Raw genomic sequence first — 16575 nt, 5'->3', positions numbered from 1 at the left:
TAAACTTAAAAAAGAAGAAGAACAACAACAACAACAAAACAAAACAAACAAGATGGCCCTGGGGCAAGATGGCAGTGGAACTTAGAACATCTCAGAACATCTTAGAACATCTCACACTCACTTCTGCTGAGAATACTGCACTTGGTTTGGGAGGAAAACCACTTGTTACTCCTTCTGGCCAGTATATCCCCTCACCACAGATCTAGTTCTTGAAAAATCCCTTCCCAGTTGCTGGCCTGATCTGACCCTTTGTTTAGTTGGTTGATGTTCTTAGGTTGAATTGAGTACAAGGGGGTTTTCCAGTTGGGTGGAGGGGGAGAAAGCTAATTTTAACTGCCCTGTGGCACGTCAAGTTTAATTTTTGTTTTTATTGTAATCTCCATTTAAAAATAAATCAGAAGCAATCCAAGTGACTTGTATTCTCCAGAAGCGAGGCAGTAAAGCCCAGAGAGTCCCCGGCTTGGGATTCATGTTTGCTTTTGCTACCAGCTAACTCTGTGACCTTACTTTCCCCTTGAATAAAACGAGCAGTTTGGGTGAGGTTCAGTGGCTGCAGGCTGCCAGTTAGTGGCCAGACCCTGACCTTAGGTATGTTTTGTGTGACCCAGACAGTGTTTTATTTTCTAATTGAATTTAAAGGCCTTTAAATGGGTGAGCACTGGGTGATTTGCCACAGGCCCCGCCCCCCCATGCCAGGTCAGTTTCGCACGTTTCTTATCTGCCTGGCATTTGACTCCAGCAGCACTGGTGGGTGTTCTCTGAGTTTCCTTTCATCTGAAATAGACTAAGAGTTGAATTTCTTTGCAACACCAGGTCTTTTGTGCCTCTGCCTGCCTTGCCCTTTGGGCATTGGAAGAACTATTTTCTTCAAGAGGGAAAATAAATCACATGTCTGGTGATAGGAAAAAAGCAAGCATCCAGTCTTGCCACAGCCAGTGGGCCAACAGGTATTATAAGTTGTAAGGTAGCTTTGTTTTGTTTTATTTTTTTTAATGTTTATTTATTTATTTATTTTTTGAGGAAGAGAGAAATAGAGCATGAGTCGGGGAGGGACAGAAAGAGAGAGGGACAGAGAGAGACTAAGAGAGAGACAGAGAATCTCAAGCAGGCTCCACACTATCTAATGCAGGGCTTGAACTCACAAACTGTGAAATCATGACCTGAGCTGAAATCAAGAGTTGGCCACTTAACCAACTGAGCCACCCAGGTGCCCCTGTTTTAATATGCTAATGCTGCAAAGGAAGAGTCAGTTGTGAGATCTCAGGCTTGAGGTGTATAAAACTTTGCCTACATTGTTCAGAGCACTGGCTTGCAAAGTGTGGTCCCTGAACCTGTAGCACCTGTAATACCTGGGAATTTATTAGAAATGTAGATACTGGGACCCTGAATCCAAATCCCCAGACGTGGGACCCAGAAATCTGTGCTTTGTCACCTTGAAAATAGAATGATAAAATAGTACCTACCTCATAGGCTGATTAGGAGGATAAAATGATATAATATTTGTAAAGTCCACTACAAGAGTTCTTAAAGTTAGCAGAATCGCTACAGGGTTTGTTAACACAGATTGCTGGACTCAACCCCAAATTCTGATTTGCTCAGTCGTCTGGAGAAAGGCCCTAAAATTTGTGTGTCCATCATGGTCCCAAGTGATGCTGATGCTGCTGGTCTGGGTCCACATTTGAGAACCAGCCTTTTTACAGACACTCTCACCCGGGTGATAAGTCATCAAGGAGAACTGGGGGAGTAAGGATTGCTATTCGGTATAAGCTGGTCAGGCAGAAAGCTTCCCTGATGAGGTGACGCTTGGACACAGACCCAAAGGAAGGGAGGACAGATCGCTGTGACTCTAGGGAGGGTGCTCCAAGCACAGGGGACAGACAGAAGTGCAGCAAAAGGCCATTGTAGCCAAAGTGGCGTGATGGAGGGGGAAAGTTGCAGATGAGGAGGTCTGAGGGGTGAGGGAGGGGTGGAGATCACATGAGGTCTTTATTGTGAAAGGCGTTGTTTTGCTCTGAGTGCAGTGGGAGGGTGACATGACGGGTGAAATTATCCATCACCCAGAGTGATCATGATTATATACTGCTGCCTCTTCTGAATTAACTATATTTCTGGGTGAAGAAATAGACCTCGTTGGTGAATAAAAGTCCTTTACAAAATAGTTCAAGGTGAAAAAAAATGCACAATGAATGATGGAATTAGAAAGTCACATCACGATTTTGTACCCCCTAATGACATAATTGATAACGGGCATCGATCATCAGAGGATGCCAAAACCAGTAATGGGAATGTTGGTAAATGAATCCAGGACAGGAGGCTGAGAGGCCACCACTGGAATCAGGTGATTAATCTTCACATCATCTGAAGCAGGTGAGCCCCTGGGTGCTGTGAGGTGAAGTGCAAACCCACCCAGGAACCTTTCTTACCAAAAATGTTGAACTTGAGTCCAGTGAGATCTTTTGGTCTAGCTTCCAGTTTAGGGATAAGGAACCATGGGAAAGTAATCCCATAAAACCAGAACCCCTCTGGCTTCTCCAGCAGAACCGGGCCATCACGGAGAAGGAGATGGGGAGGGGCTTTTCTAGCTTGAAGGAGACCTAAGAGATGTGCCACATATAGATCTTACTCGGACCTGATTTTTAAAAAGTACACCCACATAGGGACATTTTTGAGGCAACTGAATATTTTGAACACGAACTGGAGAGGATATAATATCAAAGAATTATTATTGATTTTTTCCAATATGATGGCAGTATTGTCTTTATGTAAGAAAATGTCCTTTTTTAAAGAGACATACATTAGTCTTTAGAAGTGAAATGACATAATTTCAAGCATTTGATTTAAAATATGGGACAGACTAAAAGAGAAAAGAGCAGAAGAACCAAGAGAAGCAAAATATTGATCATTGCTGATCTTAGCAGATGGTATATGGAGATTGGTTATCCTATTCTCTCTTTGTGTATTTGTGAAAAGTTCTTTCAGAAACAAGAGAAGATGGGAAGCTAAGAAAATAAGAAAAAAGAAAGGCCTTATTTAGAAAGACTAAGTTACTAATAATTCTTGCCTATTTAGGAAAATTACTCCACAGAGTGAAATGCACTTTCTCTTACTACATGTTACAAGTAATGATACTATGAACTAGTACTGAGATATATTCCATTTACTGTGAACCCAACCCTGGTTGCTTGCCAGTCTCATAAAATAACAACAGTATCACCAGTCATTGCCCTCGGACATCTGGGGAGCCAAGTGCATGCCGCTTGAAGTCAGAGCTATAAGTGATTTAGGACTGTTCTGTTTGGCCACACTTATTTCAAATAGCAAAGCCTGGGAGGTTTCCATTTGTTCATATTCATAATCTAATTATGCAAACGTGATCAGTTCATAAGTGTGGTTTTAATCCAAAGCATGGACAGTACCAGAGAAAAGGAAGAGTGAGGATTGTTACTTTGGAACTGCCAGGTGGAAAACCTGGATGATAATTTGTAAAGTGTGGAATTTCTAAAGTGTGGAATTTTAAAGGATGATGATTTCTAAAATCACCACTCTCTGCCTCTGTGCTTTCACTCAGCTTGAATGATCCACAGATCTGAACTGCAGGGATTTCAGTGGACTTGAGGCTGTTTTGGTGTTTGAAGTCATTTCTCTCCTTGGATTTTTCTTCTCTTATTAAATACCAGGAAACCAAAAAAGTGGTATTAATTTGAATTCTTCATTATGTACTGCTGCATGTCAGGCATCACTGTTTTTGGTTTTGTTTTTTTTTAATGTTTATGTATTTTGAGAGAGAGAGCATGAGGGAGAAGCAGAGAGAAAATCCCAAGAAGGCTCGACTGTGTCAGCAAAGAGCCTAATGCGAAGCTTAATCCCGCAAATCGTGAGATCATGACCTAGGCCGAAATCGAGAGTCTGGTGCTTAACCGACTGAGCCACCCAGGCACCCCCATCAGTCACTGTTTTTTAAACAGTGTTTCTGAGCAGAAACATTCCTAAGCATTTAAACCCCCGTGCCTCATTTTGAGTAATTGTAATGTTATTTTAAAAAAACATAAAGTAATTGAAATAATTTATTACCTGGAAAGGAAACTGAACTTTTTACAGTTCATAATTGGGTAGCTGGGTTTTATGGTTAATATTTCTCTCAAATTTTGATCAGCATGTGACTGCATGCACATGTAAGACTAGCTTCTGCAGATTTACTGACTGATCTCAGCCACCATAACTGATTCCATCATAGAAATCTAAGAAAGGAGGAACAAAAAAGTGACAAATCTAGACAGGAAGAGTCCATGATGCAGCTTTGCATCATGCAGATATCCGAGCCCCTGCTGTGTGCCAGGCACTGTCCCAGGCTCTGGGGGAGGGCAGTGAGCAAAGCTGAAGAAGCCTTGGCCCTCACAGAGCTTAGACTCTGGCAGGACACAGCACAGAGGCCATACACACCAGGGGTTCTGTTTGAAAACAGCGCCTGCCTGTAGCAGAGGGCTAGAGATGCACAGGGGGGACCTGGCTTCAATTCCTGCGTCATTTCTCCCTTAGCTCTGTGATCTTGGATGAGTCACTTAACCACCCTGAGCTTCAAGGTCCTCTTGTGTAAAATGTGCATTAAAAACAATATTTATATCATAGAGTCGTCATGCAGGTTAAGTGAGTTTAATGTGTGAAAAATGCCTACCAAAGTGTTTGGCCCCCAGTGAGTGGGAGTTGTTACTCAGGCCAGCAGTGGAGACATTATACTAGGTTACTGGACTGGTAATTAATTCAGTACTTCTACATCCGAGCTTTAAATGCCTCTGTCCACATGTCTGGCAGACAGTAGAATGTGATTTGTAAGAAATATGTCAATTTCTGTGCTTTTTATTTTCCCTTTCACTAAGTGGAGAAGGCAGCCTCTCGGACTCTTCTGAGCATTCCTTCATGACAGCAGGTCCTAAATGAAGAGGAAAAGAGAGTTTTCCACAGGGAAGATTCAGAGCTGTTCTGATAATAGCAACCTTTTACAGCCATACCCTCAAATGCTATTTGAGTCGACATGACTGGCAATTTCAGGCCCTCTTCTATAATAAGGAATTCCACAATCACATTCACAGAGGTCTGTTTTGCAGGATCCTGGGGGGCCCTGTGTCCTCGGCCAGGGCCGTAATTACTGAGTGACACATTCACTTCCAGGCCCGGTGGGTGAGTGGCCAGAAGGAGAGGTTGAGTGCAGTGAGGAGGAGAGAGGCTCACAGGCGTTGGGAGACCAGAGGCCAGTGAGAGATTGGAAGGAATTCTTCTTGCTGGGAAGGGAGGAGGAAGGGGGAGCCCACAGTGGCTCGGGGGCTGCTTGGAGGGGGCTCCGGTGGCCGCTGGGTGGGCAGCGGCAGCCATGAGGCTGAGCCGAGTGAGCCAGGCTGGAGGAAGCCAGTGCCCGGGTGAGGCGGGTGGTGTTGCCAACGCCTGGTCTCCCAGATGAGGTGGGAGGACACCACTGAGCGAGCAGGGCCTCCTCCCACTGGGCAGTTTTTCTCCAGTGGCTGCAGTGAGTGTGCTTCTGAGCCATTTGATTGATAACAGAGGAGGGTTGGCAGAGGAGAGGGAGAGTGGGCTCCCTTTGAAAGGACCGTGACTTTGGTCAAGTGGCCTCTGAGAATGGCATGCGTTCTTGCATGGGGCTGTGTAGTGTGGTCAGTCTTTATGTGGGCTTGCCCCCTTGCAGGGCCGCCAGTCAGAGTGTGCTGTTTCCATAGGTGTCTCATTCCCTGGGCCATTCCGGGAATCGTGGTTAATTTTGGTGCTTGGATATGGTTTGGGGAAGACGCTGCCCTTTCCTGAACAGGTCTCGCCCCCCTCTCCTCCCTAAACTTGTGCTGGCTCATCCTGTGTGGACAGGTGTCTCAGATCCAGTGAGAATAACCTGGGACAGTGCAGCCAGGGAAGCTGCAAAGGCCAAAGTTTCTCATAAAGCAGGGTGTGCAACAGAAGTGTGCTCACCCCTTGCCGAACCCGTGAGGAGGACTGTGTGCTTTTATATGCTCACAGGCCTATCCCCAGTGCAGCTGTCTCTGCTCCCTTCCTTAGAAACTCGTGTATGAATTAATCAGGGAGGCAGGAGCAGGCCTGGGCCTGGGCTTCATGGTTAGAATGAAGGACCACAAGGGGGACGTGGATGGCAGGAAGAGAGGGATCTCAGGCTTCGCCCTCCCCCACCATGCCTCACAACCTCAGGTGGGGTGAAGGCCCTTCCCAGAAGAGACTCTTTTCTTTTTTTATATATAATTATTTTTTTTAATTTTTATATTTTTTTGAGAAAGAGAGAGTACAAGTGAGCAAAGGGCAGAGAGAGGGAGAGAGACAGAGAGAATCCCACAAAGGGCAGAGAGAGAGGGAGAGAGAGAATCCCATGAGGGGCTTGAGCTCACCTGATGCAGGGCTTGAACTCACGAACCCTGAGACCATGACCTGAGCCAAAGTCACAGGCTTAACCAACTGGCCACCCAGCTGCCCCCAGAAGATACTCTTCTTCTTTCCAAGGAGCTTTGTCAGCTTTCCCTGGATAGCAGAGACTATTAAAAAATAAGAATCCTGTTATGGGGCTTGTACATCATATCACATCGTTTCAGTCAGTTCTGTCCAAATTTTGCCTAAAACAGGATAGTTTAGGCCCCTGGTGGAAGAACTTCATTCACTGGAGTTAGTCTCTTAGCGACCTGAGCCCACTCAGACCCTTGCAGCAGTGGCCTGAGGTCTGTAAGGACAACAGTAAGTAGGAAGCCTTCTATACCAGTTAGGTATGCGCCAGTGTGAGCCAGGTCCTATTATTATCTGCTGTATAGATGACGAAACAGGAGCACAGAGAGGTTGAGTGATTTCACCAGGCCTGGACGAGGCAGGAGGAATTTAACCCCCACTGTCACCTATACCTGAGCCTCTACTAAGCTCCCCCTGCAGAGCACACTTCCTTATTCTCTGGTGTAAATATGATCAGTCAACTGCACAGATTCCTTCACTAATTGCCAACTCTGATCCAGAAAAATCCCAGAGACTCATTGTAGGAGAGCTGGGAGCATTTAGCAATCCCAAAAAAATGTAGATTTCAGCAAACATGCACAGAGCTTTTGGAATATGTATTTTAAGAAAGAAAAGGCCCGTGGTTTTTTCACTTACATATTCTAGAAGGATGGGACATGTCTTTTTAAGCCTGGTTCCAAAGTGATTGTTTTTAAATCAAATATTGTAATTCCCAAATCCAGTCAGCAGTTAGGTAAGTGTGCTGACAGGGGTTGGAAGGTGGGGACAGAATACTTCTGGCTGGCAAATACCTTAGACACTGACGCAGAGACGAGCTCTCCCAGCTAATGCCATCACAGACCCTCATCTCTCCCCTAGTGCTCCTTGGCTGGAAGCTTCTCCACACACGGAGCATGGCCCTGGTCCAACACCACATCACTCACCCAAGGGGGCCTGAGCAGGAGGTCAGGTGCACCTGCTGCTGAGTGCACATATCCACGAAGACTGCTTTATCTGAACAGGGCATCTTTTTTTTCTAATTAAATTATATAAGCAAGGAGTATCTAAAGTTATTATTTGGCATTGAATACCAGCTAAACCATAGGCTTTTAAAACCCATCAGGCTGGGGGCGCCTGGGTGGCGCAGTCGGTTAAGCGTCCGACTTCAGCCAGGTCACGATCTCGCGGTCCATGAGTTCGAGCCCCGCGTCGGGCTCTGGGCTGATGGCTCAGAGCCTGGAGCCTGTTTCTGATTCTGTGTCTCCCTCTCTCTCTGCCCCTCCCCCATTCATGCTCTGTCTCTCTCTGTCCCAAAAATAAATAAACGTTGAAAAAAAAATTAAAAAAAAAAAAACCCATCAGGCTGAACATTATGACACAGAATAAATGAGACGGCAGAACCTTTAGTCTCAGCCCAAGGAGGACATTGAGGTTCTTGGTGGAACTTCAGGGGTGTTTTCTAGAAGAACTTTCCTCCATGGTTGTCACCTGAACTTCTAGGCTCTGCCTGCAGCACCTCCTAATTATCCAGGTTCCCCTTAAGGTGCCCTGTTGCCCACAGAGTTTGTAGCATTTCTGGTTCAGAGGTCACAGTGGAGCTGGATTTGAATGCTGGAGCCACCCGGACCCACCCTGGGGACTCTGCACCTTCAAAACCATCCAGACCACATGGCTAATTTCAGCTACTTCTGCTCTGATGCCATCACTTCGAGCAGGAGGGTGTTTGAAGTTTGGTCCCCTTGAGTATGAAGCTTCTTAGGGGCTCTTGTAGAATCATGGAATTTCCAAGCTGGATGGGACCTTGGAGAGATGTTTGTTCCCTTTTCAGATTGACCCTCAAATCCCTGGTGGGGAGGTTGTCAGTAGGACAGAGCATCCTCTCCTAACCCTGTGCTCCCAAAACAAAAATAAAAGCCATCGTGGTGTTTCTTAGTGCAGAGGGAAACAATGCCACCATCACAGGTTTGACTTAGATGCCCCCTTGAGCTTGGCAGTGCCCTGTGAGGCTGGGGCACCGGGTCCAGGCTGGCCTGAAGAGAGAAGCAGGTAGGAGGTGTCGATCCCCACTGGCAGCACTGTAGGAAGTCCAGGTGGCCGGCTGGGCCAGCGGCTCCTGAGACAAGGCTTCACAGGGAGCCCTGTATGACCCTGCATCAGTACAATAAGCCTGCCCTCTGTATCAAGGCTCAACCAGAGAAACAGGAGTAGGAGGAGATCTATAGGAAGAGATTTTCTGCAAGGAAGATGCTTACACAACTGTGGGGGCACATGAGGCAGATCTGAAATCCAGAGGGCAGGCCAGCAAGAAGAACCAGCTGGAACTGAGCGAAGAGTGAAGCTGCTGTCCACAGGCAGGATGTTTTCTTTTTCCTCCGGGAAGCCTCAGCTCTGTTTGCTAAGGCCTTGCTACTGATTGAGTCAGCCTCACCAAGATTAGGATAATCTCCCTTACTTAAGGTCAACTGATTATGGACTTTAATCACAGGTATAAAATACCTTGATAGTAGCACCTCAATTACTATTGATTGAATACCTGAGACTGTAGCCTAGTCATACTGACCCATCACTCTGACCTTCACATCCTTCTTCCAAGGAGCAGCTGTGGGCCAGCTAATGACCCCCACACACACTTTGATGTCTGGTTCCCCTTGGGTCTTTGTCCTCCCTCACATGGAGCAACTGACCTGGGCAGCACGCTTCCTTTCCTCCAGGAAATTTGTAAGAATCTGAAAGCTTCTGAAAGCACATCCTGCTAGGGTTACAGCCCCTGAAAAGCTCTCCTGTCCCAACACCACATCTCCAACAGAAGTCACCCGTGGTCCCTGGGCTGCTCCTGTCCCCTGCGTGATCAGACTGCTGTGGTTGTGATCCCCTGTTCTTCTACAGGCCAAATGCCTCAGTTAAGTCTTAATTACATGCTGTTAATTCTCATAACCTTTTGCAGTTCCTCTGTTTATCATCAAAATACATCAATCTTGGAAGAGTAGCTTTTAAGCCTTCTCCTTCTCCATGAAGGCATTAGGGGAAAAGTAATTTACCAGTAGGGATTTTTGATGTGGTTTTCTTGGAATCACTTGATTCTGGTTTTTAATTGGTGGATTGTTGCTAGGCCTGAGAGAATCTCCATGAAATAAAATACAGGATAACCTTGGTTTGTGAGCATAATTCATTCCAGAAAGATGCTTGTAATCCAAAGCACTCGTATTATATCAAAGCGAATTTCAAGAACCATTGGCTCCATTGCAATTGTGTGAAATTCAACATTACATACTATTCGTATTGCAAAACATTGCTCATTTATCAAATTAAAATTTATCAGAAATGTTTGCTCGTCTTGCAGAACACACAGAGAACAAATTTCTCATGATCCAGGGTTTTACTGTATATGGAGAAGAAAGAGTGCAGACTGTCACTGTGGGTTATTTCTCTTTTTCAGTCTTTTAGAACAAAACTCAGTCCTACCCAGAATCCATTCATTCATTCATTCGTTCACTCATTCATTCATTTATGTTTTTTAAAGTAATCTCTATACCCAGTATGGGGCTAGAACTCACAATCCTAAGATGAAAAGTCTCATGCTCTACCAACTAACCCAGCCAGGCATGCCCCTTCAGTCCTACCCTGAAATTCACCAGGTCAGGTGAATAATAATAAAGAGGTCAAATGAGACAAAAGAGTGACTTGCTAATAATTACATTATTATATATGGTAATAATCTGTATTATTACTTTAAAAAGCCAAAATATCACTTTTTCCATATGCAGGCGCTCCATGCTTATTTAATGCTCACAATGGCCCATTTTACAGATGACAGAACTCACAGATGACTGAACCATGGTCACAAGCTTGTAAGTGCTGGGGACAGGATTGAAGCCTGGCCTGTCTGGTGCCAGAGTGCATGTTCTCCACATTTGAACCTGTGATGCCTCACCTAAGATGATCTTTTTTTGTGACGCTTAATTGTTTTACATAATGAAGGGGGTGGGAGTTGTTTGCCACTCATAAGTGAAAATCTGCTAAGATGACTTTAGGTTGGGCCTACAGTACAAGTGGCTCTAAGGAGTATTGCATGCAGCATGCAGCCCAGGCCACCCACAGGTGCTGCTGACCAGCTGGCACTTCAGGTCTGTGGATGCCTGCCTTTGGGTGACCTGTTCTGCATGATCCCCAGGTCCTGAGGAGGCAGTGGGACTGGGGATACCATTCCCTGCTGGTGGCAGGTTTCTCTGACTTTCAAGACCAAAACCAGTGGCCCTGGCCTGGTGGCTGTAGGCATCTCCAAGATGTGTGAACCCTTACACCAACTGCTCCTGTTTGCAGAGCTAGGAGCAGGCCCTTTGTGGGCAGAAACCATCTATGTGCCGTCCCCATCCCTTTTTACCGGATGCCAGGACTTAAGGCTTTAATGCTCTGATGTATTTCTTCCTGTCTTCCACTTCAGGAAAACTGATTTCTCATCATCCAAAAGGGAACATGTGATTAATGGCAAGTGTAAAGTGCCCACGGTTCTTTGATAATTGCTTCTTTTTTTTTTTTTTAACATCTTTATAGCCACCTTCAGACTGTAGTTGATTTCAGGCAGTTGGGAAGGCATTTCTGGTGAGTCAAGGCTAAAAAGGTCATTATATGCAAGTGTCGTACCTATGTCCTTACATCAAATCACTGTGTTTCCCCTGCCCTGGCAGGAATGCTAAAATACATATGTATCAGCCGGACTGCTCTTACGTTTTTCTACCTGATGAAATAAAGTAAAATCTCTGCTAAAATTCCTAGCAAAAACAGAAGTGGAGGGGTCAGAAAATTATTTTACTTATTCAGCTCTCAGATAGTGTGTCTGGGAGGCAAAAACATTTCTCCTGCTATGGGTGAGGGTAACCATTTTGGGGAAGGATACTTAGCCAGTGCCTCTCAATGAGTGATCTGGGGATCTTGATGAAATGCAGAAGCTGGTTCTGGATGTCTGGGTGGGGACTGAGGGTCTGTGTCATCCCTGGCAGTCTCAAAGGTGGTGCAAATTTATCAGGACGTCTCAAGGAATTAGACTTGGACCACCTATGGGAGAAGGCCGAGAGAACCCTACTGGAGAGAAACTGACAGTTCATCATTGTCATATCGACAGTAACACTGACATATGCACCGGTCACAGCATGTCATTTGCAGCAAGGGAAGGGTGAGAAGTCAGACTGTGGAATCATTTGCCCATCAAGGGACAAATTTGGCCTCCACAAACCTAGACCCTCCTTCGGAAAGTTGCCTTGTGATCCTTCATGTGATAGCATGGAGTGTAGACTAGTGTGTGGGATTAGATGTCCCAAAGTGGGTCTTTGGTAAAGGAATCTAGTTGCGGATAATTTTCATATTTAACCATATTACAGAATTACCTATCACAGGTGGTGGAGAGATAAACCACTAGCTGTGTGCTGTGCCCACTGCACCAGCAACCCACTGACATGAAGCCATTGTGCTATTTTGACATTATCTCTCTAACTTTGTTTAAAGGTTACCTGGGTGGCCAAGTGCTTCATTTTCTCTTCTGAGGGTACCTGGGTGGCTCAGTCAGTTAAGTGTCTGACTCTTGATATCAGCTCAGGTTATAATCCCACGGTTCATGAGTTTGAGGCCCGCACCAGGCTCTGTGCTGACAGTGCAGAGCCTGCTTAGGATTCCCTCTCTCCTTCTCTCTCTCTCCCTCTCTGTCTCTCTGTCTCTCTCTCTCTCTCTCTCTGTCTCTCTCTCTCTCTCTCTCTCTCTCTCTCTCTGCCCATCCCCCACTTGTGTGCCCATGCACTCTCTCTCTCTTAAAATAAATAAACTTTTTTTTAAAAAAAAACGTTACCTGGGTGGTGAAGTGCTCCATTTTCTCTTCTGATAAGAGCCTGTGCTGAGCCCAGAGCCATGAACTTACCCTGGCTAATGCCAGTTTCTGGTTTCTATGGCAAATCTATGCATGTGCTTAATAAGTGAAAGCTAGCACGTGCACCAGTTTGCCCTTTCTAAAAAGCCCCTGATCTGTTATTTTTAAGAGCAGAAATGCCAGGTCTGGAGCGAATACCTGAGTCCCACCAGAAGTGATCTTTAAGTGAGCCTGATCTGTGCATGTGGAAAGAAAGAGCATCACAGTAAATGGCCAGGAGAGGGATGCTTAGTCCTGTTTTCTTAATTAAATGGCAAAAAGTCCTTTATAAGCTACATTCAGTGAGGCCAGGTTTCTCTCTCACTCACTGGTAACTGCAATGATGGTCTGTTTGTGGTGGAGCAGGAATGGAAACGTTGATGACTTTGTTCTTCTTTCCTTGCATTCGAGCCAGTGTGGATATTGGCTGGCATGATGTCCTATCCTTGTTAGGGCTGATTCTGTCCTTGTGGCCAACTGTAATTTGTCTGTTTTTCCCTCAAACCTGCCCCCCCCCTCATATTGCCTTTCGATCTGCTACCTCAGCTCTGGTCTCTAGACAACCAGCAGAAGGGGCGTAGCAACCGATCTACAAACAATCTTTGAATAGAGAGGCATAAAAAGTATTCTCTCCTGAGAGTCTTTCTGCTTTTTTAAAAAGTCATTTTAACTCTACTTTGGGGGCACCTGGGTGGATCAGTTGGTTAAACATCCAACTTCAGCTCAGGTCATGATCTCGTGGTTTGTGGGTTCGAGCCCCATGTCAGGCTCTGTGCTTAGGGTTCAGAGCCTGGAGCCTGCTTCAGATTCTGTGTATGTGTGTCTCTCTCCCTCTCTCTCTCTCTCTCCCCCCTCCCCTGCTCACATTCTCTCTGTCTCTCTCAAAAATAAACATTAAAAATATATATACTTTTTAAAAAGTCAGCTTTGAGGAATACTGCATATTGTAGAAGACTAGCAAGCAAACACACATGTTCTGTAAGGGAAATGTAGAAAACCTGGCTCCCATTCTAGCCCTGAGGACCTTGAGTATAGGAATTTACATACTAATCTGTACTGGCTGGCACTTGGATGCTACCATTTAAGCTTTGTGACCCTCTTTTTTAGGTCAAATTAAGAGCATAGATTCTTTTGCAAACAAGGGGGACCATGGTGCCCCCCGCCTTCAATAGACAGCTATTGAAGGCAGACAGTGGTGTTGTTTTGAAGCTATGAAGATGAACCAGATTTGCCTCTGTCAGAGGAGCTGACTATCTAATAGGGACATAGGAAGGGTAGTGGGACACACCCATGTCATCATGGGCTGCAGAATTCCAGTATGGAGGAGGAGATACTACATGGTCCAAATCTGCCTTATTGATTATTTTTTGTGGGTTTTTTTTTCATTTTTTTGTTTTTGTTTTTGTTTTGTTTTGTTTTGGTCTTGTTCAAATAGATTAGCTGTGATGCAGCTTGGTCTGTGTTGGTCTCACAAGTGTGAGTAGGTTGCCCGGAGCTCTGAACTCTGAAGGAGCACTAGAGTCGGGGCCAGAAGGAGGGATGGTGCAGGTGGGTGGGAGTGAACAGGTGCTCTGTCCAGAGGTTGAGGGGGTCCCCTAATATGGCATCATGAGGGGAAGGAATGGGAGCACATGAGTCTGAGAGGGATCCTGCCTTACAACAAGCTCAGTAACATCCAGAGAGCAAAGGAAGTAGAATTGTGTGATACAAATACTATCCCCAGACAAAGCAACGTTTCCTAGTTTCTGGGCTGGGGGCCACTCTGAATTAGAGCGTTCTTTTGCCACTGACTTGCTCTGTGACCTCGAGCAATGATCGCTCCCTTCCCAGTTCAGTCCTCAGCTCATCCAGCTGTAAAAACAAGGATCTCAACATTGACATACGATGTAGGGCTCTCGTGGAGTCCAGCAAATAAATACGATTTTATAGTTGTTGGCTGTTTGAGAAGTGCACTGACCATGGTGCACCCGTGGTTCCTCCAGGCTACGGGTCAGGGCGCTCACATCTCTCTTGTCCCTTCTGTGTTCCAGGAATAGAGCTGTGCCCCCCTGGAAAACGGTTCATGATCACGATGGTGGCGAGCTTCGTGGCCATGGCGGGGCAGTTCCTCATGCCCGGGCTGGCCGCCCTGTGCCGGGACTGGCAGGTCCTGCAGGCCCTCATCATCTGCCCCTTCCTCCTCATGCTGCTCTATTGGTCGTGAGTATCCTCCCCACAGGCGTCACCGCCTGGTACATCTGCAAATGCTTTCTGAAGGGCGCATCCCCTGGGGAGGAGACACATGAAGCAAACGACTGGGGTCCCACAGTGCCCCGGCTTCTTGCCGGTTTCAGCTTGTGCTTTTTTGTGTGTGTGAGGGAATTTTCCTCTTTTATGAAATTTCATTTTTTAAACACTTTATCTTGGGAAATGTTGAAACATACACAAAAGTAGACAGAAGAGGGGAGTGAGTTCCCAGGTGCCCTTCACCCAGCTCCAGGAACCTGCCCTCTATCAGTCTGCTCGGACTCCTGCTTGCTGGGTTCTTTTGACACGATTTTTATGAATTGATTTGCAAAGGGCGGGTTCTTGTATTGGAAGGGGTGAAATACGGAGATGTTCAAGGAGTGATTTAGGAAAGCCCCCTTATCACTTCCAGATTAGGGATGGTCAGAGAGACTATGGCCCATGGACCAAATCTGGCTCGCCATCTGTTTGGGGAAATAAAGTCTTATTGGAGCACAGCCTGCCCACATGTTTGCATAAGTGTCATCATCTCTGGCTGTTTTCACGTTATAGTGGCGGAGTTGAGTACGTTCCACAGACAAAGTGGCCTACAAAGCCGAATATATACCCTCTGCTCCTTTACGGAAGAAGTTTGCCCACCCCTGCCCTCGTTGAGTCCACTGGGACTTTTCGAACCATGTGTGACTTTGGCTTTTGGCTGGGGTGACTGTAGGCGGGAAACAACTGAACACACAGGGCCAGGGGGTCTGACCTGGGCAACCAGATTTTTAAAAACATCGATGTTTATCAATTGGCTGAACAGCTGAGGTCGAAAAACCCCACTTGTGAATAGAAAGATGTTTAGGGGAAAAATGATTGTTTGGCCTTTTTTATAAATAACTCTTTTCTTTCTTTCCCGGCCCCTCCCAGCCCCTCTTCATGCCAACAGTCACTTCACACCCTTAGCGCGAGACACTGTAGTACGGATGTAGTACGGATGACGCGTACTGTGTTATGTTGCTCTTGTTTAGTCACTGACGAAAACCAAATTTCTGGCAAGAGGTCAGTTGTGTCGTAGCTTTTAGGAGCAGAGAGGGCTGCTCATCAGGCTTCCTTTTCTAAGGTGCCAGGGAGGAGAAGAAAGCATCTACCTTCTAACTTCACGGTGCTGGGCCCTGGCCCCACCCTGCCGGTAGGTCCTGCGGCAGAGAAACCGTTGGGTGAGGGCACAGGTGCATTTTCCTCCAGAGCCCAGCTCTTGCTCACCAGATCAGGAGAGCCTCAGCAGCAGGCAGCTGGCGGTAACAGATGAAAAAAGGCCACCTGCCGGGGAGCCGCGCATCAGGGGCCAAAACTGCGCCCGTCTCCTCTTCTTCTCTCCCCACGCTTCCTCCAGCCTTGCCAGCCCGCTGGGGTTGGACATCACACCCCCTCCCGCGGGAGCTGTGCGTATTTCAGGACATCCTGCTCCCTCCAGCAGGGTCGCAAGAGGCAAAGAATGAAATCGTTTCCCAAAGCAGGTTGGAGTAGGCAGTTCTTCCTTTTAATCTTCTATGCAAGTCCTTCCTGTTCCTTCCCTTGGTGCATCCAGAGTTTGCTTCAGTTGTTTTGGAATTCAAGGGCATTGATTTATTTAACAAATGCTTATACCGTGTTTGCTCCGTGTCAGACACAAATTGCAAGCGCTATACAAATAGTAGATTATTCAGTCTTTGTGTTTCATCACCCCATTGTACAGATGACAAAACTGAGGTCTCCCAGCTGGCCCTTGAACCCAGGCCTCTCTCAACCACACACAGCACGGCCTCCTGCCTTCCCTGTGCTTCTGTCTCTTGTCTCTGACCACTGGAAACCCTCGCTCTGTGAGGTCTGGCATCATCTCAGCCACCTCCTCTCACTATTGCCCCAAGGGCCCCCAGGGCTGTCTGCCGGCCCCTGGGGGACTGGACAAGGTAGGCACAGCCTCTTGGAGGCTCACACTCCCATACAGG

The 16575-nt window shown here is 46.4% G+C and overlaps 1 protein-coding gene across 4 annotated transcripts in view; it reads left to right on the top strand.

Moving 5' to 3' along the window:
* The window catches only part of SLC22A23 (solute carrier family 22 member 23), a 181714-nt gene that overhangs the window by 116635 nt on the left and 48504 nt on the right, over positions 1 to 16575 (top strand). For all 4 annotated transcript variants that reach the window (XM_053223076.1, XM_053223077.1, XM_015073554.3 and 1 more), the window contains exon 4: positions 14410 to 14578. In XM_053223076.1, the coding sequence (XP_053079051.1) occupies positions 14410 to 14578 (169 nt within the window). The remainder of the gene's footprint in view (positions 1 to 14409; positions 14579 to 16575) is intronic.

This window comes from Acinonyx jubatus, chromosome B2 (genome assembly GCF_027475565.1).
Source record: "Acinonyx jubatus isolate Ajub_Pintada_27869175 chromosome B2, VMU_Ajub_asm_v1.0, whole genome shotgun sequence".
NCBI classification, from domain to species: Eukaryota; Metazoa; Chordata; class Mammalia; order Carnivora; family Felidae; genus Acinonyx; species Acinonyx jubatus.
Note: the sequence above shows the minus strand (reverse complement) of the source record. Positions and strands in the feature narration are given on the sequence as shown.